At 40.7% G+C, this 27411-nt stretch overlaps 1 protein-coding gene and 1 long non-coding RNA gene across 8 annotated transcripts in view; both read right to left on the minus strand.

Moving 5' to 3' along the window:
- The window catches only part of NRXN3 (neurexin 3), a 1505977-nt gene that overhangs the window by 1259509 nt on the left and 219057 nt on the right, over nt 1-27411 (minus strand). For 6 of the 7 annotated variants that reach the window (XM_039537764.1, XM_039537767.1, XM_039537763.1 and 3 more), the window contains one exon: nt 26136-26147. The exons of the other annotated variant lie outside the window; for it this stretch is intronic. In XM_039537764.1, coding sequence (XP_039393698.1) covers nt 26136-26147 — 12 coding nt within the window. The remainder of the gene's footprint in view (nt 1-26135; nt 26148-27411) is intronic. 7 annotated transcript variants of the gene reach the window in all.
- Nucleotides 8193-9204, minus strand: LOC120404788. The gene is made up of 2 exons (XR_005598182.1): nt 9144-9204; nt 8193-8774 (listed from the first exon to the last, which is right to left on the minus strand). It is a non-coding gene; the product is annotated as an uncharacterized LOC120404788 (long non-coding RNA).

Consider the following 27411-nt stretch of genomic DNA (forward strand, 5'->3'; position numbering starts at 1 on the left):
CAGCAGGGCCCATGTTTGATGACTTTTGTGCAGATAATTGCAAGATATCTCTTTGAACAGGCATTTCTGTAACAGCTGAATCTGGGGTCTGTTTGTTGAAAGACAGAATGGTTAACGTTGTGATCTGATTTTTGTTTCCCTTTGTGGATGCCTAGACACAATAACTCTTACCAGTAGTAGAGAGTTCCTCTGAACTCCCTCCATGTAAGCTGCAATGCCCAGTGGTTTCCCCTCTCAACAGCTGCATGGCAGCGCTCATATTCATGGGGGGGCCTTACCCCTCTGGAGGATAAATCCTCTCTTGCTCGTATCTGGATGGTAATTTGGCAGCATTTTTCCATCTCACTGATCTCTGTCTCCTTTCCTCTCTCTCTTTCTCCCAGCAGCTGTGAAATGCCTGCCGATTATCATCCTCATTAAGCACGTTACTGTGCTAATGTCTCCACTATGCATGGCTTTAAGATATTTACATTACTCTAAAGTCTCACATGGGCTCCGGTGCTGAAATAATTCCCTGCTCAGCTTCACTCTGCAGCCTGGAAGGCATGCGGGTCCGTCTGCACACACATCACTGTAAGGGCTCCTAAGACCTCCATCACCTTGGTATCGCTTCATGACTTACAAGATTTATCTCCAAACAGATATTTTCTCTTCCCCATTCCCCAAACCCACAATTTTCCCCTTTCCAAGTTATGCTCATTTGGCTGCTCATGTTCTCAAATGCCTAAAGAAAGGCTCCCCTGGCTTCTTCCCCCTACACAACCTACCAGGCCCACTTCCCAAGCCTTCTCTCACCCCCTCAAAAGACAGGTATAATAAAGGCAGGGTAGTTGTAGTCTTGTCGGTCCCAGGATATTAGAGAGACAAGGTGGGTGAGGTAATATATTTTATTGGACCGACTTCTGCTGGTGAAAGAGACAAGCTTTCAAACCATACAGGCAATGGCAGAGCAAGTTTTGGACACAGACCAGCCATCCACTAACAACATGCCACAACCTTGACCTGGAGAGACTATTTCTAAGTGGGAAGTGCAGTTCTTTGTGGCCCATTCAGCCCCTTAGCCTCTGTGCTGAGACTGCCTAGTAGGCAGCCAATTAGTGCCGGGATGGTGGTGGTAACTTTTATGATGAAGACACCTATCCCACTCAGTTCAAAGCGGGACTCAAATCCATCAACCCATTTCACAGAGGTCACCCAAGAACTGTCCAAAGCAAATTGCCATCAGTCACTGCCAACTAACATGGCCTGGATTCATAACAGTGACCTCAATGTGAAAGGCTCTGGATCCTATTTTCCATTCTCCTGGATCTAACCAGACCCCTGTGTACAAATTTACTGCCCTGCAGGTTCAGACATTATGGTGATGAGCCTGGGGCATACGTTTAGAGAGACAGGTGAGTAAAGAAATCTATCTGTGCCCAGGAATCTAAAAGGCCTTACTATGTCTCTACTGCCACAAACTACATCTCACCTTCCCTTTACTGTTAACTTTCCACCTCTGACATTGAATCCCTCGGCAGGCCAGCTTTGAGCCAGATTCTCAGCTGGTGTAAACGGGCATAACTCCAGTGACTTCTAAAGAGCTACATCAGTTTAGCCCAGTTGAGAATCTGGCCCGTGTTCAGTTTAAGTGTGGGACCCTAATTGCCGCTGCATCAAGGACTGAGATTTATATGCTGCCCAATCTCCTTTTGGCCTGGCATTATCTGTTCCGCCGGGATTCAGATGTCATGGCCCCGAGACAAAAGTGACAGGTGTTGATGTAAGGGGCAGAGAAGGGACACAGACACTCCCTTTATTTTATCATTGCACTTACCCAAATGCTGCCAGGGAAATGTTACCGGGAAGCCATTAAAGCGCAAACCATGCTGGAGTCACAGCTACAGCTGAATGCAACATTTACTCTGCTGGGAATGTCTGATCGGTTCAGAAGGGCAGGCCTGAGTGACATCTTGGCAACAACAACTAAATCACCAACTGGAAAAAGATAATGGTTCTGCCCAGCCCAGGCTTCTCTTTCAAACTTGCATGCCAGCCTCTGCCTCATCCCTGAGGGAAGAGTTCACTCTCTTCTTCCATAGAGGAGAAGAATGACCTTCGAGTTAGCATCCAGAACTAGAAGTCAAGAGATCTGGCTTCTAGTTGGACCATTAACTCCCTGTGTGACTTTGAGCAAATCACTTCCCCATCTCTGCATTGGCTTCCTCTTGTGTAGAGGAATGGGGAGATTGATCCTTCCCTACCTCACAGTGGGGGTTGTAGGATAAGTGTCTGCAAAGTGCATTGAGATCCACCAATGGAAGGTCCTACTGGGTTCTGGGAAGTGGGCAGGCACAAACCCGCCCACTGCTAAAGGACCCTCCCCCAGCCTATGGGGAGGATCTACTGAGCCCGGGAACTCAAATGATTACAGGGACAACAAAAAATACAAAAAGGGCATGAGTGTTCACTCCGATGTACAAGCATGCAGCTGCATGTATGTCATTACAGGTTCTTTCAGTCTCTTGTGTCTTCTGCTCTTTGCAGCACTTGAGAGAGCTGGAGATTTTCTATTGATTTGAGGTTCCTGGTGGAGGTGCTGGAGTTTTGTGTATAAACCTTCTGCTGTTATTCCCAAATAGTCACTACCGCAGTTTAAGCTGGCTGCAGAAAAGTGCGTACTCTTTCTTTTCTTTCCCATTGTTTTAAACAAAACATTGGGGGAACTTTGCTTGCTCTTTTAGGTGCGGGACAGTTAGTCCTGGTTAAAAGCAAGAACAGTCTGGGCGGCGTTTTGATGTAAGCCTCTTCCCCTTGCACCCTTATTGCACTTTAGCTCTGAACTGCAGAACCTCTGTTGTTCCAGCCCTGGGTTCCCCACCAGCGTTGCTAACGCACATTAACGCCGACCCTGTATTTCTCTTTTACCTATGTCTCTTTGTATGGCCCAACCCCTAAAGACCTTACTCAAGCAAAATACTCTTCCAAGTCATTAGGAGTTTTTCTGCAGGATATGGCCCTATATTCTGTCTTAGAGAAATTCTACACTACAAAATTAAGTCAACCTAAGTTTCGTCAACGTACAGCCAATGCAGTAATTAAATCGCTTTTGCACGTCTGCACTACGCTCCTTGTCGGCGGTGTGCATCCTCACCAGGAGCGCTTGCACTCATTTAACTGTCAGTGTGAGGCATTATGAGACGGCTTCTGAAAGGCAGCAGCAGGTGATATAAGCAATGCAGTGTCTACACTGACACTGTGTCGACTTAACTAAATGAACTTAAGTGCTTCGCCTCTTGTGGAGGTGGAGTTAAGTTGGTGTAGTGGGCGAGTTACATCAGTGGGAGCTACTTTTTAGTGTAGACGCTACGGAGTTAGGTCGATGTAAGCTGCCTTATGGACCTAACTCTGTAGTGTATGCCAGGGCAGAGTGACATTTGACTTACTTGCCTTCAAGCAGCAAAGAGAGAGACTCCAACAGCTGCTGCCCCTGGAAAGCCAGTCTCTCTCCAAAGGCAGTGCAAGCATTCTGCAGCTGTCAAGGGCTGGATGAAAACAGTCCCTTCCTAGTCTCAACTGAGGACTTCCTTAATCAGGCCAAGCTATTAGTTTTACCTGGGTGAGGAGTAAAGGACTTCAGGATTCAAATGCAGAAGAGGAGCATCCTAGAGGCCAGATAGCAAAGACCCATTAGAAGAGAGTCCACTCCACTATCAAGGACAGATATAACCCAGCCACCCTATCCCCCTTAATGCTCTGATTGAGTTTGGATTGGACATTACACCAGAAATAAATTTGATTTTGACCAGAAAGAAAACGTGAACACAAAAAGGTGAAATAACAAAACCCAAAAGAAGCCAGACTAGCATATAAGGGAACAGGCTATTTGTTTCTTTGCCAGTGGACCATCATGTCTTCCAGTTTCCTCTTGCCATGATTCACAGTTCTGCAACTTGGATAATATTCTGGAAGCAGAAGATGCACCAAATTAAAGTACTAGTGGATGACGCACAATAATGATTCTCCATGGTGGGTCTCTACCTCTGAATCCCTCTCCTCCTCCTTCCAGAGCCCAAACTTAGCAGCTTTTCACAGGATATATTTCTTTAGCCAGGCTGATTGGTTGTAAATATTGGAACCCCTAGAACAAAACAGCCTTTTGAAGGACAATCATGGATCTCTGGAAGTTCCCTGTTCCTTCCTGATAGGAAGGTGTTTGGCCTTCACTAATTGCTTCAGAGGGCATATAGGCACCACAGTAGTGGGTTTCTCTACATTAGAAACATGGAATCCTAGTTATTATTTCAGAGAGGTGTGAGCTACAAACTGTGGCCTTATTCAGATCCAGGATTTTAGTGCAGTCCGCAGGTAAGATTCAGATTCCAATCTCCTTCCAAAACTGAAATTTTAGGCCTAATTGGGATTAGCAGTTGGGATTAGCAGTTTTTATTTTGGGCTCCACTGTTACTACACAACTATTTTGGAGCTGTTTTTACTGTATATGCAGCCAGAGCAGATGGTGGAATTACCAATAGCCTCACAAGGAGCCTGGTTCTCATGTAATTCTCCTTCCAACATTATGGACCCAGGGATGTGGCTAGTTCTAATGAATCTGGGAACCTTTGGGAGCTTCTCCAAACTGAACCTCCAACCCTTCTAGTTTCGGCCTCTATTCCCAGCCCCTTGGAAGTGCCACAAGGCCAAAGTCCAGCCTGTTCGCTCCACTGCACAGAAATGTCATAGTGCTGAGAATCATTCGGCAGCACCTGCCAGAGATGACTGTGTGTTTCATAACAGTCCATTACTGCAAGGCTCTTAATGAAAATGAAAGCTGTTAATGAAGCCAAAAGGCAGCAGCAGCCTCTAGTCTGGGGAGGGCAATTAAGCAGAAAGGGAGGGGGAAATTGGGGAATAAAATTAACACATAGATAAAGAAAAAGGCGACCTGGTGGTGCATTAGCAATAATGTACTTATGACAAACCATCCAGCTTCATTTAAAAAAACATTTTGTTTGCCTTTAGTGGGCTATTTTCATATCTCTGGCTGATGTAAGAGCAGCTCTTTGCTCCCTCCACAACGCAGACAACACAACACTGACAGGATATCAGTGCTAAGGAGATGAGGTCCCTCTGGAAAACAAGGATCCAAAGCATGGTGCATCAGAGCTATTAAAGATTAAAAAGACTTAACAGGTCCCCAACTAGCCCCATGCCCTCCCCATTGGGCATAAGTGCAGGGCTTCTTCAAATACTTTTTCTAATCCAGTTGTCAAGAACTTGAGCAATTTGGTTTCTCACTCTTCTCTTGGGAAGCTACTGTACAGTCTAATGCCATCGCTCCCATTGCTAAGAAGTTAATTCTTGATATTAGGCCTAAAATTTCCTTTCCTTAATTCCATTACATCATTTGTAGTTAATTCTCCTGAGATCACCTTAAACAATACTTTTGTCTCCATGGGGCCTATGTACATCAGGTACTTGGAGAAGGATTTCATATCACTCCTTGCTCCTTAAATCAGCATTTAGCTCAGCTCGTCATGGTACTTTTTCTTTTTCCTTCTAATTAATCCCTCTGTTTCCTTAATCATTAGAACCGTCTCAAAACTCTCTCTGATTTGTTGATATATCTCCAACACAGAGATGCTCAGGACCCTTAACACATCAGGTTAAGTGCAGTTCACCAGAGCCATCTAGAGATGAATCATCCCTTTGCTGCTTTGTGATGACAGAGGCACCCTAATATCACACTGGCTGTTTTGGCCACCATATCCCATTGCAAGCTCCTGTCTAATTTTCTGGTCCCTCTCAACCCTCGAGCAACAGGAGTTGTGTTCGTTTACATCAGAGCTGATTGTTCTGTCCACGGTGGACTTAGCGATTGTTCCCCCTTGGGTATAATGCACACCTTTAATTGCTATGCCATTTATGCCCCTCTTCATGATCACTAATGAAGGGGCTAGATAGACCTGGATCTAACAGACTCTTATTTCACCCCACTACACAGCTTCCCCAGTTCACAACACTGCTGTTTATAATTACCCTTGTTTTTATTTTGGGCTCCACTGTTACTACACAACTATTTTGGAGCTGTTTTTACTGTATTTATTGCCTCTCAGCCAGTTTTCACTACAGAAGACTCTTCATATTTAAGCCAAATTTGAATTAGTTTTCAAATAAGATTGTCTGGGGCACTATGTCAAACACTTCACTGAAGTCTAGATATATTACAGCTACTGCCTTCCTTCCATCCACTAATTTTTGTAATTTAATCTAAAAAGCAATCAAGTTTGTCTAGCATGATTTTTATTTATAAAGTCCCTCTGTTTATTGCTCATGGTTCTGCTATCTTATGTGGTTACACATTTTTTCCTCATACTATTTACTTCCATTATTTTACTAGGGGTTGAAAACACTAAAAAAGTTTGAAATGATACTCTTAATCCAAAAAGGTAGTTGGTTAAGGGCTCAGATTTAACTCTATATGGGTCTATTATAATGCTGTTGTGGTTTTTACTCTGCTGTGGAAGAAGAGATGCACAGATCGCGACCAGAGAAACAAACTGTACTATACCTAGCCACCACAACTGTCACACCAGATCAGGAAGGCATGATGGTCCCAGGACAGTGGGGTTGGCTGATTTTTATGTATATATTTTTAACATAAATGTTTCAGATCCATTAACTTGTACACATCGCAGCCTAGGGCACCACCAAAACTCCTTGTTTATCTTCTCTTTTTCTTCTCACTTCTTGCATCTTGACAGCTCTCTGGGCACAGACGCTCTCTTTTGACATTAGCACAATGTACATAATATTGGAAGAGAAAAAATCCTGACTAGCCCCAGCTAGAAAGGGTATCCAGAGGCTGGTGAATCACTGTTTGGAGTTTAAGGAAAGGGGGACTATAGATATCAAAGAAAGAACATAAAACTCTGTCTTTAATCCTTCAGGAGCCTCTTCCAGCAGGTTTGTGACTAAGTGAGATAAGAGACCTCCTACTCCCCTACCATGCCAGCCAATCCAGAGTCCAGGGTCCTAGGAGTTCCCACAATGAATGACTGCCGTTCCCAGCCCCTCTGAACAGAGCAAAGTATCCATTCCCAGCCTTCTTTTTGCTTTGTCCCTGTTCAGATATATATTTCTAAATGTTTCCAGCTGCAGCAATAACACCAACAACAGAAAGCTCTGCCGGCTGGCAAGGTGGCTAGTTGTGTAATCTCGCTTTTGCTTCTGCACTATACCCCTGGGAAGCCTGAAGACCTACAATTTAACCTTTTTATGTGCGGATTGAATAACTAGCTCCATTTACAGCAGTTTCTGTGGCATCCCAAAAGGCACCAGCTAAACACCTGAACCCAGGCAATCACCCACCTGTAACAAGAGCTTTGCCATGTAATAAATACACAGCTCAGTAACAAGACAGATAATCTCGTAATAAGAGACGCTTGACTCAGTCTTGTTCTTCCAGTGTTTTCCCCTCCTTCTCTACACCACTACGATAAAGTAAAATCGCTACATACAATGAAAATTAACCACATCACTTCCATATCATTGGCTATACTTGTTTCTAAATTTGTATCTGATCCCCCTAACACATATAGTTGAGAACAAATGCAGTCCAATGGTTATGAGTAGTAAAGGAGAATCAGAACTCCTAAGCTCTATCCCTGCTTCTACCAGCAGCTCACTGTATGCCTCTGGGCAAACCAGTATCACAGAGAAGATAAAAATCAATTCTTTAAAAAATAAAAATCAGAATTTAAATTAGATTATTTTAAATTTAAATTAATATATTTTTATTTTTAAAAATAAACCTATTTAAAATTACATTTGAAATGATGACAACTTATATTACAGTCTAAACGTCCTATAATCTTTTACACTTATTTAAATTAAATAAAAAAATAATATTAAAGTGGTATGTTTTTTCTGCCAAAGTTTTAAAGAAAATCAGACTATGGAACCGGTAGAAGTCACTGGCTCAGCGATGCTAAAATGCTAAACCAGCTTTTCACAGCAATAGCCTTTTCTGTGGGTGAAGAGAGAATATTTTCTTAATTTCCACTAATTCAGTTCAATGATTAAATTAATTCAAAATTACAAAACTTGAATGGGAGTTAAAAGAAAGACTCTGAGTGAAAATATGTTATGCTATATAACTGCATAAATAAATGCGTATCCTCCCGGTTAGTAAAAAGAAGTACAGTACCAAATTTATTTTAAAGGCTATTTTAGTTTGCAAATCACGATTTTTAATGATTACCAACCAATGACAATCAACTTTTCTTTAGGAAAATAACTAAAAAGTACAAATGCAAAAATGATTACAATTGCTTGTTTAAATCAAGGTTTCCTGCATGCTGAATTAAATCGTGATTAAAATCAGTTATTTAAATTGCTTTGATTTAAATCAAGCCACACTGGTTTCTCGGTATCCCCTCCTGTTAATAATAATTATGCTCCTAAGCACTGGGGAAACATCCCCTATCCAGCTCTGCCAAAGCCTGTTATTTCTGACCTCCTGCCACTCTGCTTTTCCAGTCCTGGTCCCACACAAATCTCTGGTAGCTGCAAGTCACAACTGAGGTGCAATGGCACAGTTTTCCAGTGTCAGGAGTGGAACAAAAGGGGCTGCCATGAGTTAAGATGCAGATGCCTGTCTGAGATGTGTGGTGTTCAACAGTGATTAGTAGGGGATGTCACAGCAGGTCAAAGTCAAGATGTGTAGGGCAGTGCTTTCTGAAATCTTCAAACTGGGTATAGCAGGGCATGCTGGCTCTCAGAATCTAAGCACTCTGGTAGAGTGAAGAAAGGAGACATTTTTAAAAATTACACTGGGAGAACATGGCAAAGACATTTGGAAAAATAAAAGGATATTTACTGGATAAAAGTCATTCTATTAAAAACACACTTGAGACTAAATAGGCCTCCTTGCACAGCTATCTATCAGTTCAAATACAAATAAAGTGACAGAAACCAATGCACTGAGATTAAAGTCAGAATAAGAACCTCAACAGAAGTAATTATCACTTGACGAAAGTTAGAGCAGAGGCCCAGACCATTATTATGGGACTCCAGTACCATGGTATTGAAACTATTGAAAAGCACATCTGTTACTGATGCAACATAAAATTCTACAAGGCCACGGAAGCCAAAATTCTTACCGTGGAATCTTCTGCTCTGTTTCCAAAGGAGTTTGAGCTGTGGCAGATCATCATCCCTCCTACCTCACAGAGGGGAAACTGCATTACAGGGGGAAGGGATTAGCTATAGGCAAATAAGTGAAGGGCAGAGGCAGATAATAAAGGTCACGGACAAAAATTGTCAACCAACAATTCCACCCAAAGTCGCAGTTTAAATTCAATAGGCCAAATCCATAGTCTTTAATCTTATGTTATCTCAGCCAAATTTTCTGGAGCAAAGGAAAGTTCACCCTAATTAAGAAATGGAGTAAAAGTGTGTGAAGAAGTCAGGAATTGCCCAAAATTTACAAGAAGAAGAAAAAGGCTCAATTAACACTAACTGGTCCTCTTCTTGGCAATCTGATCAGAGAGGGACCAAATGGGCCATGGAGGGGTTCCATGCAGGGCAGGGTTGATGCATTTTGATGAGGATGGGAGAATATGAGGTGGGGGAAAGATCACTGCACCCATCTATTTTGTATATTAAGAGAGAACTCCATTCTCCAGGGCTGTCAATCTGGCACCTTTCATGACTATGAAATTCACTCAGTGAAAAATAAACTGCCCCGAGGACAAAAGTGAGAAAGCCCTTTTGTGACTCTCATTTGCAAAGCACAGAAAGGGTGTTCCTTGCTGGAACACAGCAAACTCTTTTGGTATGTCCCTGCTATGCAGACATAAAGCAGTACTGAGTTTAAAGCGCAAAATGGATGCCAACGTTCCCATCCAGCAGAGGGAGAAACAGACAGAACTCACCCACCACTAACGGCTTCTGACAACACCCTTAAGTGAGGCAACAGTGAGGGCCTGGACAGTAAGAATGCTTTCCCCTCTACCTAGCACTTTCTATCTGAGGACTTTAATACACTTCCAGATCTGTTAATTTAGCCTCACACAGCACCCCTGGAAGGTACATAAGTATCTTACCTCCATTTTACATAGGAGAAACTGAGGTACAGCCAGGTGAAGGAACTTGCCCAAATACACACCAGAAAATCTGCAGCAGAGCCAAGATGAAAACTTGGTTCTCTTGATCCTGTGCCTTACCCACAAGATCACCCTTCTTTCCACACCATGAGCTCATGCCAAATTCACAGTACCACTTTCCCACACACAAGGGTGTTTCTCCTCTCTCTCTCTAGAGGTCCAAATGCTAAGCTGGCTTTCCCTCTCTCTTCTCTCCTCTCATGGGGGCAGGGGTCTTATTCTAATCCCGATGCAATTCTCGCTGCTCTTTCTTAATCCTTCCACCTGTGAGATAATTGCCAGCGTTCTGGAAAGAACTCAATACTAATCATAAACTCACTTACAAAGAGACAAAGGACCAGATAAAACGGAAGAAAGGAAATCACAGGGCCTGAATTAACCAAGCACATATGCATCAATTCCTGAAGCTCCACTAAACCAGCCTCTCTCACAATGGATAAAAGCTCAGTCCTGGAGGTCGGGGGGGACTAAGAAAAGCCACTTCTATAAAAGATGGGCTTAACCTTCTCCTGTGCACATCGTGGGATGAGATAATATAAAAATCAAAGAATTCAAAATGAGCTATCATTAGTAATACTTAACTGCTTATGATTCAGCCATAAATAATACCTGGGGATAGCTACTCCTTTCACCCTGTCACTCTGTCCAAAGGGCCAGTGCTCACAGCAGCCTCATCTCTTAATGCTCTGATCAAGTCACCCCCCGCAGCATGTCTCTCACATAACAGATTCAGACTCCTGACCATCAAGAATCTAAGTAATCTCACCCCTTACATCTCCACTCATTTCCCCCTTCTTTCAACTCTGTATCCTTTTTCCATTCTTGACTTCAAACCTAAACTTGGAAAACTTTCCCACTTCCTGTCGAACAAGTATCCCCTCTCACCCCACCTGCAAACTCCTCCTTAAAACTCACATCTTCCAAAAGGAAACCTTTCTTTGTCTCCTTGCACTTACCAATATTCTCCCTGCAACCTCCTTCAACTGAACAGTTGTGCTGTCTGTCTTATCTTGCTATGTCTTGTCTATCCTGTATAGTAAGCTGTTCATTGCAGAGAGTGCATCTTATTCTCTTTGTAAAGTTCTGTGGCAATTTATGGCATTGTGTAAAGAATTATTAATGAATAATTCCACATTCCTCTCAGGAATTCCACTTAGCATCTGGAAGCTAACCAGGAATTTCCCTTTCAGAGCAAGTATAGGATAAATCTAGGCTATTCAGTAGTTTAAAAGACATAGTATTCTAATGGCTAGAGCAGGGACCTGGGTGTCACCACTCCTGGGTTCCATTTCCCACTCTCCCACTAACTCACTCCCTCTCTCTATACCTCAGCTTCTCTAGGAAATAACCAAGGAAAATAAATACTTCACCACTTTGCTGGATGTGTATGATGATGATTGATAATGCTTCATGCTTATTATTTGCTGCCTTTCGGACACTTTATAAATACCAACTAACTAATCCCTAAAATTCCCCCCTGTGTAGTGGGTCAAGATTATTTTTCCCAATTTACAGAAGGGGAAACAGAGACACAGACTCACGCACAGGATCTCACAGGAAGTCAGTAGCAGAGCCAGGAATACAACCTATATCTTCTGATTCTGAGGCCTCTGCTTTAAATATTAGACTATCTACATGTGCGTGTGTGTGCGCTAGGTATTTCTAAGGCACTCATCCACATAGTATCTTGATGTAGTGTCAAAGCAAATTGCTACAGGCTACATTCCTGAAGCAAGCAATGAGTTGTATGAAATTCTCTTGCTCTTTTTTCTCTTTTTGGGTGTGTGTGTGGGAGGGGGGAAGAACAGCTTGAGGAACATTTTAACAGAGAAACTGTAACTGTTCATGAGAAAGGCTGAATAGTGGCCTCTCAGCTCTTAAAACAAACTGCTGAGAAATGACCAATTGGAATGCCAACAAATGGAGCTGTAATGAGCTCATCTCCGGAAAGAACAGAATCAGTCTCCATCCACTAAACACGCCAAACAAGGAAACCTGTAAAAGGGATTCCAGCTCCTGATTCAGTCAGACAAGGGAAAGAGACAGAAAGAAAAGTGAGGCCTGAAATGTATTTCTTTTCTGTTATTTCTGGAAAGGGAGACAAAAAGGTGGGGGAGGGGAGGTGCATTGGAAAGCTGACAAAAATCATTATTCTCTATAAATTGCTTTGACATTGTAGAGGCAGTGACCTTCACAGCACTACCAGTTTAATGGCATTTACTTCAACAGTAGCTGATTTCACTATTAAACACGGATGCACAGCACAAGATTATACAACTAAATCACTCTTGTAAATATTTAATATCATTGCCTTTCTTTTTTTCCCTTTTAACAAATCACTATCAAAGGCAGAGCACACAGTAGAAAACATTTATTTATTCTATCCTGGAAAAAGCTTAGTGCTCATGCATTTTATCTATCTAGTTCCCCAAATGACTTTGACACTTGAAAGCCCTTGTGATCAAAACAGTCTGAAGGAAGGCAATTTTGCAACCATTTAAGAACTGATTTCATGCACTGATCAACATCTACCAAACTTGCCTGACAGAACAGCATAAAGTTTAACCCAGTAGATGGATAGCAAATACCTGAAGGAGAAAATTAGTAAGAAAGCTACACTGGTTTAAATAAAAGTCATCATAGAAGACAGAAAGAAAGAGAATCAGGTATCATTTTCCCCCAGAATTGTTTAAATCATTATTTAGGAAGAAAAAAGGAAAACACCAATATAAAAACGGAATCCCATATATGTAGCCCATAGCCAGTACAATAATGAATATATGTGCACAACAAAATATATTCATGGTTATGAATATTCAACACAGAACAGCATGAAATAAACTGTCCAGGTTTTTTTGTTATGTTTTATTAAATATACAGTTAACTGATGCCACAATACAAGTATAAAAATGCAGCAAGACGAAGTTACTAATGAGGCACATGTAACTATATCTGAAAATACAAAACTTACTGAGAAACTGAAAAGCTAAGCCTGTAATAGGGCACTTTAGGGGAGGCAGGACATTTTTAAAGACATCCATGCTTATGATTCATATATTCATATTTTTCCAGAATCAGAAAGAATCTTTCTAGTGCTGTGGCATAGAAAGTCTGTCATGCCACAGTAACAATGATGATCTATTCAAACTGTCTATAATCAATGCACGAAACTGCTCAATGTAAAAATATTCAGAGATACTGATAACTAAATAAATGTATTTTTAAGTAATTTACTCCTATAGAAGAAAGGAAGGTAAGTTAACAGCTATTTAGTAATAGAACATATATTTGATAACAAAAATTTCCAGGGAGTTCCAAATTCTGGAAAAACACAAAGAAATTGGAATCCAGATGCTTAAGGGACAGATTCTGATATCCTTACTTATGTTGGATAGTGGCTCACTCCACAATAGTCCCATTAACTTCAATGGGACTATTATGGAGCAAGGTAATATCCACCAACAGTAAGGTTATCCGAATCTGGCCCTAAAGGACATGTTAAAAGTGTTAGGCTAGTTGAACTCGCAGGACATGCAAGGAGCTGTCCAGGCTCATGTAAGCAGAACTCAAAGAAAATAGAAGAAGCTCTCCAAAGTTCTGAAATACAAACTCTAAGGACTGCCATGAGCTGTCCAGGGTTCTACAATTTACACTGACAATAGCTTTATCACAGTGCTAGCCAAGGTTCTGTAATCTGCGTTTCATGATCTAGCAAAGTGCTGTTCAGGTTTCCTATCCTAACTCACAATGCAAGCCAAATGGTATATGAAGTTATTTTATCTACAGTTACCAATCTGGAAAATGACTGTTCACAGTTTGATTCACAACATCTTAGGAAGAATAAAAAATTATTCATAGATCCAGCCCAGAAACATACATTAAAAAGACAAAGGCTCTTCAGTTGTATGCAGTGATGTTGTAGCCCTGTTGGTCCCAGGATATTAGAGAGAGAAGGTGGGAGAGAGAATACTTTTATTGGACCAACTTCTGTTGGTGAGAGAGAGAAACTTTTGAGCTTACACAGAGCTCTTCTTCAGGTCTGGGAAATGTACTCAGCATGCCATAGCTAAATACAGGGTGGAACAGATTGTTTAGCATAAGTAGTTAACACATATTTCAAGGGACCATTCAGGATGAAGAGGCTCATTAACACCTCTCCAATCATAAGAAGGGAAAGTTTAAGGTGTTGTGCATGTTTCTTTTGAGGATGAGACAGAGAGGGGAGATGTCAAGACAAGTATTCTCCCACAGGTGATAGTGTGTTTGTCTTTCATCATTTTTCTATGATTTCATTTGAGCATGTCTTGTTTCATCCGCATAGTTGATATTAGGATATTTAGTGCACTGGATGAGCTATACCATGTTGTGATAGGCATATGTCAGACCCATGAATCTTGAAATCCTAGCAGTAGAGATGTGAGCAGAGGTTTTACATCTGTTGTTCTGGCAGGGACTGGTGCCGCATTGAGTTGGTAAGTCCTGGTTTGTGGGCAGCTTGCTTCTGATGATGAGTTTGGAGAGGTTGCAGGGCTGCTTGAAGGCCAGAGGAAGAGGTTCAGGAAAGATTTATTTCAGGATGTGGTCCCCACTGAGCATGGCTTGTAATTGTTTAATTGTTCCAGTGTGGGGTGGTAGGTGACAACTACAAGTGTGCAGTCAGAGGGGGTTTTATTTCTGTACTGAAGCAGGTTCTCTCAGGGTATTTGGGTGGCCCATTCCATGATGTGATTTACTTCTCTGGTGGAGTGTCCTTCTTTGGTGAAGATGGCTGTGAGTGTTAAGATGTATATCCTGGACTTTTTCCATTCAATGTGGACTCCAGGGTCTATACCCCCGGAGTACAAGGATGCATCCATCATCCACTTGTACAAGTCAAAAGGAAACAGACAACAATAACTGCAACAACTATCGGGGTATCTCCTTGTTCTCAATACCCGGCAAAATTCTCACCAGAATTCTGCTAAATCGCGTTGTGCAACACATTGAACAAGGGCTCCTGCCTCTGCCATACTTACAGATGCTTTCTGTGACTGTGATACCAGGATTGGCATCAGATACCGGACTGATGGCAAGCTCTTCAATTTGAGGAGACTACAGGCAAAGATGAAAGTACAGGAAGTGACTGTTCATGATCTTCTGTTTGCTGATGACTGTTCCGTGAATGCCAAATCTAAGTCTGACATGCAGCGGAATATGGACTATTTCTCTTCAGCTTGTGACAACTTTGGTCTCACAGTCAACATCAAGAAGACAGAAGTGATGTACCAGCATGCACCAGAAAAGCCTTATGTACAACCTACTATCACAGTGAATGGCCAAATCCTCCAGGCAGTACACTGTCACGTGCAGTTCACAACAATGATGAAACCAACACTAGAATTGCCAAAGCAAGTGTGGCCTTTGGCAGACTACGTGCAATTTTGTAGGAGCGCAGAGGCAATAGTCAACAAACAAATCTGAAAGTCTACAAAGCCATTGCATTGCCAACTCTGAGGTATGCATGCGAAACCTGGACAGTGTACAGATGACATATTATGAAGCTGAATGACTTTCACATGGGCTGTCTGAGGAAACTGATGAGGATAAGATGGCAAGACAAGGTTCCAGAGGCTATGTCTACATTGTGCACCTTACAACGACACAGCTTGTCTGCTGCAGCCATATTGCTGTAAGGTGCACAGTGTAGCCGCTCTGTCTCGCCAGGAGAGAGCTCTCCCATGACAAAATAAAACCACCCCCAACGAGGGGCAGTAACTTGGCTGATGGAAGAGCAGACCCTGCTGATGAAGCGCTGTCCAAGCTGGTGCTTTTCGTCATTAAAACTTTTGTCATTTGAGGGTGGGGATCTGTTTTTTCACACCCCTGAGCAACAAAAATTTTAATGACCAAAGTGCCAGTGTAGACAAAGCCAGATACTGAAGTTTTCATGTGGGCAGGCATTCCAAACATCCATACTTTGTTGATGAAATCACACATGAGATGGTCAGGCCATGTCACCAGAATGCCAGATGAGTGACTGCCAAAGATCTTTTATGGTGAGCTAAAAGAGGGAAAACACTCTCATGGAAGCCAGAAGAAACGTTTCAAAGACTCCCTCAAATTATCCTTGAAGCATTTCAACACTGACTCACTGAAGATCTTGCTCATGATCATTCTACCTGGTGAAGTTTTATCCAGACTGGAGCTACAGTCTATGAGCAGAGGAGAACTGCTGAGGTAGAGCAGAAGCGCCAGCAGCGTAAATTTCACAGCAGCAGCATGTCCACTGTTAATCAAGTAAATCACAGTGGCATCTCTCATTCAGTGTGCCACAGACAGTTCAAAGCTTAAATTGGCCTGATCAGCCACTCACATGTTGACAGAAACCAAACCAATCAGTGATGTCATGGTCATCTTCGAACTCCTAGGATGAACAACAATATATCCTGGACTTCCTCTTTGGAATATATTCTGTGGTATTGGAGTACCTGGCTGTAGATAACAGATTTCTTGCGGTGTTTGGAGTGGTTACTGAATCTATAAAGGCAGGTGTGGTGATTTGTGGGTTTACTCTATACAGTTGTTTATAAGGTTTAATTGCTGAAGCTGATCATGGTGCCCAGGAACTTGATGGTAGTGTGGGAGTGTTCTGGAGAGAGGTTAATGGGCGTGTGGTAGTTGTTGAAGTTGTAGCGGAAATCTATGAGGGAGTTTAGGTCATCTGCCCAGAGGATGAAAATATCATCAGCGTATGTCAGGTACATCATTAGTGTCATGGTGCATTTGTCCAGAAATTCTTCTTCAAGGTGGCCCATGAAGAGTTGGCACATTGGGGAGCCATCCTAGTACCCATGCTGTTCCCATGGTTTGGGCAAAGTGCTGCTGAATGAAAAATTGTTATGGGTGAGGATGAAATGAGTGGTTTGGGCAGTGCATTTTGGGTGTATATCTGAGGGTTGTCCTTTATCTTCTAAATATTTGAGGCAGGCAGTGATGCTGTCATTGTGAGGGATGTTGGTTACAGGGAGGTAAGGACAGTATTCTGAGGGAGGTTGTTAGTGTTGAGGAGTGTCTGGAGTAAGTCAATTCGGTCCTAGAGGAAGCTGGCCTTTAGTGGGTGAAACAAGACAATCACTATACTCTAGAATGAACTCACACAGAAAGATGGTAAACACCATATCAACTGTGAGTGAACACTTTTCACAAAGTGATCACTCTATATCTGACCTCTCAATCCTCATCCTCAAAGGAAACATGCATAACACTTTCAAAAGAGGAGTCTGGTAGCTTAAATTCATAACTTTGCTAGATATTAAAAATCATGGACTGAATAAAGACATTGGATTTATGGTTTATTGCAACAAGCTATAACACACTTAACCCATCCTCCAGCTTTTTTTTCCCCTTTCCTCCCTATGACTGGAGAAGTGTTAATGGACCACTTCACCTTGAATGGGCACTTGATATATGTGTTAAATACTTATGCTAAACAATCTGTTCCACCTTGTATTTAGCTATGACACTCTCAGTACATTTCCCAGTCCTGAAGAAAAGTTCTGTGTAAGCTTGAGAAGTTGTCTCTCTCTCCAACAAAGCTGGTCCAGTAACTTGTCTCTGGGTCACCCCCCCTTGTCTCTAAAGACTCTTCAGTGACATTTATTATAGACAAGTTTTAATATTTCATGGCTTACATCAACTAACCCTGTACATAACAGAATATTTTTTCTGATCTGAAGCAGTGGTCAGCTCATTTAGAATGACCCTGGTCATTATTAAAACTATTATTTAATGAAAATAACATATTTTAGAAAATGGAATAAATTCTAATTGTAGACAACAATAGTTTCTTTAAAAACATAGTTATCGTCACAACCAGATTCTACATTTTTCTTATCAACACCAACTTCTAATGATAAAAGGATTGTGTGATTTTATATCATACGTTCAAATATATAAAAGCGCAGTCACAAACAATTCCCCAGTCAAAACTGTTTCGGGGGATTTCAGAGAAAAATGTCTTTAAACAACACAGACAGTGGTTGGTGTTAAAAAGTAAGCACTTATCAACACATGCTACAGAGACTCTTCTTATTCTACATAAAGGAGAGAAATGTGGCATCTCAGACACCACTGTGTGGTAACTTTTGAAAAATGCTGCTGACATTTTAATGGTAACAATTGTACACACAAATTCTCAAAGCACCAGTTCTATTTTGTGTTTGGAGCCTTACCCCAAGAAATTGTTTTAATACATTTGTTTCTTTTAAATATACTGCCATCTCTGACTTTAACAAGAGCAGGAATAAGAGCATCGTTTAGTGAGAATGATCCATATTTCCCCAGACCACTGTCCAACTAGAGCCCTATTCTTACTGCATTAATCCAGTTTTGTATCAGTGTTACTCCACTGATTCAACAGGAGTCGCGCCAATGCAAAGGAGACTATGGCTCCTAATAAAACTGCCACGGCACCATGCATGTAAACAATGCATAGATGGCATCTCAAAGAAAAGCCTACTGAAATAGACATTATGGTGCTTTATCCTGGAAGGTGCAGAGCACCCACCCATGATGCTGAGTATCTTCAATTCCTTTTGACTTCAGTGGTTGTGGAGGGCACTCAGCACCTTGCAGAATCTGGCCCTTAGTCATAAAGAGTGAAAATACTGGAGAGGGGTGGGTAGTATTACACACCTACCAAAAGGATGACAATCTTTGCAATAATGATTCTGCAACCATTTGTATAGCATATTATCAGCTAATCTCCAGTCACAATATTTACCATCAGGCAGAGCATTGCAAACAAGGCTGCTGTTTTTGAGTATTCATGACGATGCATCGGATCTAGCTTACACAGCACATATTTTATCAACTGTTCAGCTGTAATGTTATCACTCTCATCCATGAAAGGCCACAATGGGCCTAAAAGCAAGAAACCTGCATTTTTCATTGGGTTTCATATTTTGCAGGGCTGTCTGTTGTGTAAGACAAGGGGCCTATTTCAGTTTCTGATGACATTATCATCACTTTGCGCATTACCATAAAGCCCAGGAAATAAGCTATTACCCACCATCACTCCTCCCAAATGTTATCACAGAGAATCATGCATTCACAAAACTGCATTAACTGTCAGAATTAGAGTCCATTTAAACAGCAGCTGTTCCTTTATTCCTAAATACATTCTCAGTTCAAAACTTCATCCTGTACTGGCCTCTTTATTAATAGCACCTTTCAAGAGATGCAGAGAAAAATCAGATTTTATTTTTTTTAAAAACCACAGAGATAAGTTCCCCTTCTCTGCATTACTACGACCACACATGGAATATTAAAAGAAAATAAAATTTCAAAAATCCAATGGACACTTAATCATTAATGATTGTACGTTTACACTTTGCCTTTCATTCAACTCCAGCAATAATGCTGAAGCAGTATCACTTTCTGTTTCTAGTCAGTTCCACTCTCAGGTTCTCATGCACTAGTCAATGTCTGTTTGGTTTATTAGGGCTTCCCACATTTAAGGAAAAGCTTTGCTTTTATTTTAATCACTTATTTAAAAAAAATCATAAAGCTAACCCTAATTTAAAAAAAAAAGAAAAAAAGAATTTAAATACAAAAATTAAATTCAGGCTCTAACCTACCTGCCAGCTTCCCTTTCAATTCTAAAACTGTGTCCTAGCAAAGATAAAACATACATACTGTATTTACAAAGGAAAAACATTATTATTATCTTTTTTCCCCTCTCTGCTGCTTTGCATCTTTGTTACTGTCCACTGGAAAGACTCCAACCTGCAGGGAAAAAACACTTTAAAACATTAACTGAAAGGACTAAATATCTGCCAGGAAAAGGCACAGTGTCTCTTTAAAAGTCAACAGTAAATTAACTTGCCCAAAAGAGTGCAATAATTAGCAGTTAGTAGCTTATTAAAAGGATGGCAAAGGCCAAGCTGCCATCTGGGATCTCCAGTTTCTTGTGATTGTTATTATGTCAAGATGTGCAAGTTGCATTAGCTTTCATGTCACCACGCTTGCCCTTACTTTACATGTAAATTTTAATGAAAGATACAGCACTTTAAAAATCAGACGTCCATCAAAAGTGCTATTAGCCTGGCTTTTACAAAACATATGGCCTGTTTCTCTACCTTCGCATCTACACACCACTGAATACCTTAAAAAAAAAAAAAGAGGCTTTCAGTTGGTATCAATTAAATACTCTCTTTGTGCAGCGTGAAACCTGAGCCCCATCAAAAACAGCAGACTACAATACCACATAAGAGGACAATATTTTTGCTGCTGTTTACACACAATGCAACCAGGATGTTTATAACTCTCAGAGGAATCATTCTTCTTAATGAAAATTAAAGCCAATCAAGAGTCAGCTGATTATTCACATATAAAAGATACAAGTTCAAAAAAGGAGAATGAGACAGTAAATAAGATATTTAAAATTATATATAAATTGCCAAACATTTAACACGTTATTATATATTTTGCATGCACACACATGTAACTATATACACACATTTTCATATGCAAAAACCATGGTTTTGTCTGGAGATTTCATACTGTAATAACTAATCTGTCTGCATTTAAAATATATGGTTAAAATGTAGGAAAACATTTTGCAACATTTTTGCATAACCTTGGTCCTTTTTTGTTAATCAAATTTCAAAAAAATTGATGAAAATTTTCAAAAGAATTCTGATATTCAGAAAATGTCTTCCACCTCTATTGGTAAACAAAAACAGGATAAAAGTTTTGCGAAAAAAAATCTTTTTTTTTCCCCTTCAGATTTTGAAATCTGGAAGGAAAATGTTGACCATTTCTAAATATATATAAAGGATCTTAGATACAAATTAAAAATAGTCTGTGATTGGGTAAAGTAAGAAATCCACAGCACACGTTTTAATTATTTAAAGGTGACTCACTGACAGGTAACTCCATGTTTAAAATGACCCAGTTCCAGCCTATTGTTTTGATGGATTGGACATTTACAAACCATAAAACAAAGTGTTTCACTTTTTTAAACAGCACCACTAAAAGGAAGTAAATAAACAAAAATCAAAATCCTCCCAATAAACCAAGCAATTTATTTTTACTTTCTTTTAAAAGTGAGGGAAAAAAAATCACACAGATTTTCAAAAAATCAGAACGAGAAGAGGTAAGGGGGAGGGGAAGCCAGAAAATCCACATTCACTTTTAAAGCACAAACACATGTCAGACGTTTGACAGGACAAATCAACAGTTTAAGCAGCACAGACAAGGCTGCCAATGTAAATGTAATGGTGTCTTTTTTCCCTGTCTTATATTAGATATTTATAGAGCATAAATGAGTCTCTCTTCATAATTAGTTACTGGCATTTCACTTAAACATTTGCATAAACCCTTGGCTACTCAGCCAAATTTACTCACAGGATTCTTAAATCCGAGAGGTGTTATTGGCAAAGAACGGGAGACGATTTTGCAAATCATTGGTTAAACTCCAGTAATTATTTACATCAGAGGCCACAAAAGAAGGTCAAATTTTCTTCTTTGCCATCACCTCCCATTCAACACTATGACATGGTGTTAGAAAAATAACCCTATCCCACCCAAAAAGAGTAAACACAATATTGGAAAGTCTGACAGATTTACCTGGATTAAGACTAGCCTGGGCTAGGAAGATGACCAGACTTTTGACATGCTGAGGCTACACAGGCAATTTACCAGGTGCCTTCAGGCCCTAGTAGTACACATTTGAAAATAAAACAAAACAAACTAAACTAAAATAAGCCATATACAAGCTATGTGCTTATTCTTTCTTCCTCCTCCTTGATGGGGAGAAATTACACTTCATGTTTGAATTGGACAGCAATAAAAACCTGCAGCTGGTCAGTTTTTCACCCTGACCTCACATTTATGGATGGGGAAAAAGGCAAGGAACACAGACAGTATTTTAGGACATTTAGGATTGGGGTTGTATGTGGCACTATGGATACACTTTGAGCATTCTTCTGTTACAGGATAGCCTAGAAACCAGTTACTTTACCAGGATTGTACTTAATCTCCCTGTATTTTTGTATCATTTCAATTCATTGGGTGAACTCTTGATCCAACCAAAATCAGTGAGAATGTTGCCACTGACTTCAATGGGGCCAGGATTCCATCCACTAGGTCAAATTCATTCCTGATGCAACTCCATGAAAACCAACGGCATCACACCAGGGATGAATTTGGCCCATTTCCTTTGGAGACCAATCTCAATAGAATCTTAAGCCAAACCAACAGTGACAATAAAAGGAAAAACTCTGCAAGTATAAGAGAATTTATAGTGAAGGGTAGTGGTAAGGCGAATTATCGTGTGCTTAACCAATGGCTTTCAAGAAAACAATTGATATAGAAGAATGTGACTAGATATCAACTCCAGCTCAAATTACAGTTGAATATTTATGATTTATTTTTATATCATGTATATGTGTAGAAAGGGATAGGGAAATAAACACAACATAATTATTCTGTAATTCACATGTCCCTCCTCCATACGAAAAGACTGGCACCACAATCCAAGCCAAAATAAATAAAAATCTTACCCACCCTTCCTTGAATTTGATGATCATACATTTACTTTACCTCTATGACCACCAGTTTTCTCTTCGATTTCAAGGGTCTGATGTAATCACAAGCATTACACATCTACTCAGCTTGTAGTATTGTTGTAGCTTGCGGTATTGTTGTAACCATAGGGGTCCCAGGATATTAGAGAAACAAGGTAATATCTTTTATTTGACCAACTCCCATCAGTGAGAGACAAGGTTTTGAGCTTACATAGAGCTCTTCTTCAGAATCTGGAAAAGAGCTATATGTAAGCTCAAAAGCATGGATCAACAGAAGTTGGTCCAATAAAAGATATTACCTCACCCACTTTGTCTCATCTCCTTTTTTGTCTGCTAATACCACTAACTCCTAAAAATACCCAGATGTGATCTTCAGCTTTCCATGAATGCACTGGGGAAAAAGTCCTGCAGCCTTTGAAAGCAAGAGATGAAGAAGAAACATTTTACTGCAGGAGGACCCATAAATGCAAGATGTGGGATTCACTGGTGGTTGCCCCCAATGACTGACAAACAGAGTCATGAACTGAATGCACTTTTTGAAGATGATTTACAAATTCAGATAACCCATAAGGCCTCAACTGAACTACTGTCCCCTGTTCTGGGTGCCATGCTTCAGGAAAGATCTGGAGACTTGTCTAGAAAACATGACCTATAAGGAAAATGGATTTGCTTAGTCTGCAGAAAAGAAGACTGAGTGGGGACATAATAGTTTTCAAGTACATAAAAGGTTGTTTTAAAGAGGAAGGTGATGCATTGTTTTCCTTATCCACTGAGGACAGGACAAAAAGTAATTGTCTTAAATTGCAGCAAGGGAGATTGAGGTTAGACTTTAGGAAAAACTTCCTACCTGTAAGGGTGGTTAAGGACTGGAACAAATTACCTAGGGAGGTTGTGGAATCTCCATCATTCAAGGTTTTAAGAACTGGTTAGTTAAATATCTGTCAGGGATGGTCATAGAATCATAGAATATCAGGGTTGGAAGGGACCTCAGGAGGTCGTCTAGTCCAACCCCCTGATCAAAGCAGGACCTAATCCCCAACTAAATCATCCCAGCCAGGGCCTTGTCAAACCTGACCTTAAAAACCTCTAAGGAAGGAGATTCCACCACCTCCCTAGGTAACCCATTTCAGTGCTTCACCACCCTCCTAGTGAAAAAGTTTTTCCTAATATCCAACCTAAACCTCCCCCACTGCAACTTGAGACCATTACTCCTTGTTCTGTCATCTAGATCCATCCTCTTTGGAACCTCTTTTCAGGTAGTTGAAAGCAGCTATCAAATCCCTCCTCATTCTTCTCTTCAGATAATACTTAATCCTTCCTGAGTTCAGAGGAGTGGACTAGATGACCTACCGAGGTCCCTTCTAGCCCTACCTTTCTGTGATTCTATGCAACCTTTGCCTGTGCATGTGGCATGGACCTTCCAAGATCATCCATGGGTGCATTCTGGATTGCCTTTTCTGCAGGCTGTAGAACATATGTGGTTACATATACACAGCTGAACACTCTCAAAGTTAAGTTATTTCTCACACAGAATTATGACACTTTAAGCAGCTGATCATTATAACCAGAACTGAAGTTTGCTAGGAATTTAAACAATTTACCATTTTCATTCTATTTCATCATAACACCTGAATTCACTGTGGACCACATACTCCCATGGTCCACAATCCCAGACTTCCGTGAGAGTTTTGCCTGAGTCCTAAAAGGCCTGTTTACACTACAGAACATTACCACCCCCCACCCAAAGGATGGGATAAGTGGGTAATCATGGTTGGCTGAACAAGAGATTTAGTCCACACTGACCGCTAAATCACGTTCAGCACTGTGTCAACTAATTTGATTGTTGGCAATTGTGTTCAGTCACAGTAGCATTCTGTAGCGTACACCTGGCCTAAGGAGCTTACACTTTTAATAATGCATACAGGTGGGTGTAGAATGCACTTCTTCCTAACTAGAACACCTCAGGAACCTTGAATGGAATACAGAAGAAGGCATACTTAGGAGCTGCAACTAATGAAGCCAATACATTTTTTAAAATAATTTATTTTTTTCTAGCCAGAACAAAAATTATAAACAGCTGGTGGAAATTTTTCAGCCCAACCAACAGATTAACATAAATAATTTGACAAATCATTAAGAACCCAATAAATACAAATACATCAGAAAAAAGACAGGCTGTAATACCTAGTGTCACTACAGAGAGAGACTGTTTGCCGAACCAAGTGGATATGTGGAATTCAGGAATCACAGGAAAGATAACTGGTAACCAGGCACAGATGATTTGTGCCCTCAAAGGAAGGCTCGTTGTGAGCAAATCCCTCAGCACCTCCATTCTCCCAAATTCACAGTGATACCATTTCCATTGGACATTTCAGCACCCAGTTCCTTATAGGCTCAGGAACAAGTATGAGACTCCACTGTGTCCAGACCACGCCAGCTCAACTGGGCAGATTTTCCAGCAATGTATTTGTTAGGCACTAGGCCTCAGGACAATGAAGTCTGTTAATCACTCTGTAAAAGCGCTGGTAGGGAACTAGGACAAAGGGGTTGATTTTATTTAAGTAAGTGTTCACAACTTATCAATTAATTTTCCACTCCCTTCTCTCTCATCTTCCAAACACTTAATCCATTTGGAGATCCACAGCAGGTTTGCAACGCTTAGCTTTTTTGACAGTTTTGATTAGGGATGGATGACTGCCCTGCTGCATGCTACCAATAAGTGTGAACTGCAGAAAGGCAAGTTGGAGTCACACATCACTTTGTTTGGAGTCACCTTGTTCACTTTGCTTTAATGAGGTGCAAAAGAGATCCTCCATTTAGCCGTTCTGATTCTTCCCCATCTCCCCCTACCGCTCCTTACATCTCAGTACCCTTTGGGGGGAAAAACAGGGTTTTTTCACCTAAAAGACTCAGAGAACTAAAGGAAAACAGGCAAGAAAGCACAAAATTCCACCCGAGTTAAAGAGAACTTGATTTGCCACCCTCCAATGTTTATGGTTTGATCCTGCTCCAACTGTAGTCAATGTCAAAATGCCCAGCAATGGTATCATCCCAACACGGCAGGGACATCAGTGCCAGCTAACTGGCCCCTGCCCTTCTGGCTCTGTCTTGTGTGAAACAGATTGTCAGAAATTTTGCCCTGGCTTCTTAAACTACAAAACATTTGCCACTCTGTATAGCCCACATTGCAGTATAAATGATGAGACACCTAGAGCCTTTGAGACAAAGATGAGGCATTAATCTTAATAAATATCACCTTCCATAATTCTAGATAAAGCAACAAGAAAAGGCTGACGAGAGTTCTCTTTTAGTTAAAGTTCTAATGTGAACCATATTCATAGAAATAAAATTTCCCCCATGACACATGAACATTTCAATAGCAGATCAAGATTTAAAATTAAAAGAAAGCAATCTCTACCTTTACTTCTACCTATAGATAGGAAGTTGTGCATCCAGTTAAGTAGAGGTACGGAGGCGTGTCCATCATGGAGGAGGCAAGTGAAAAGAGCAGGAGGAAGGATAAAATATAAGGTCACTGAGCACACTCACAAAAACAATAACAGGAACATAAAACACACACAGCACAAAAACAGCACCACGCAATGAAATACTTTGAAAAGGGAAAACACATCACAACTAAACAACGTGATACTTAAACAATGGACAGTGTGACTAGCCACTGTCTGTTTAAGCTCTTTGTCTTTGGTTTGATTTTCTATAGAGAAATGCAAACCGCCCATGCAATAGCACTTCAATAAGACACATCACTCCACATCAAATGCAAAACAGGGGCAACACCACATTAGGCAGGGTAAACATCTTGTGGAAATATATTTGCTAAATATTTTCCACATACCAATAGTGGAGTGAGATGAGAAACGCTGCAGAACTTCTCCGGGCACACAGTGTTTGTATATTACATTGACACAGCATATAATATATGTTTATACACACATGTACATTTACACATGATAATGTATATATTATGCACATATATACAGTTGATACTTATTAGAGTGAAATGATAGAGAATTGGTTGGCAAGAAAAGAGAAGCCACTCTTCCTTGATGTGAGATGGATAAAGGATGATGGCCTGTGATGCCAGAGCTCAATAGCTTTTAGACTATTCACCGGGCAAGTAGCTATGGACAGAGTTGTGGGCCATGACGCAGGCCAGATTGGGTAATGTGACTCCTTACACCAACCAGGATTAAAATTGCAATCTAAAGACCAGGTGCATCGCTTGATATAATCATTTGTACTGTAGAAGAACAGATCATGTCCTAAATCATGTACATCCCCTTTAAGACATGGAAGCGGTTAGGTCTCCTTACAAAGTCCACTTTCTCCAGGTAAATCTGATTAACCATGAGACTTTCCAGACATTAGGTTCCAATTTGTTACCTCTTTTAAACTCTCTGATGGCTGGATATCCTTTTCTAATCTGGGCAACCAAAATTGTACACATTATTCCAGAGGTAGACTTACCAAGCCTGTATTCAGAGGTCAAACAAACGTTCACTTAGAAACTTACTCCCTCTTTTATGCATCCAACCACCTGCTGGATTTTTCTGCTGAAGTTTGGATATTGGAATGTTGTGGGTTCATTTCTTCAGCAGCTTTGCCTAGGTCATTAATTATTTCATTACTGTCTAAGTGAGACAGGAATCCATCTCAGTGCTGCTCCATCCTTA

This window comes from Mauremys reevesii, linkage group 4, assembly GCF_016161935.1.
Source record: "Mauremys reevesii isolate NIE-2019 linkage group 4, ASM1616193v1, whole genome shotgun sequence".
Lineage (NCBI taxonomy): Eukaryota > Metazoa > Chordata > Testudines > Geoemydidae > Mauremys > Mauremys reevesii.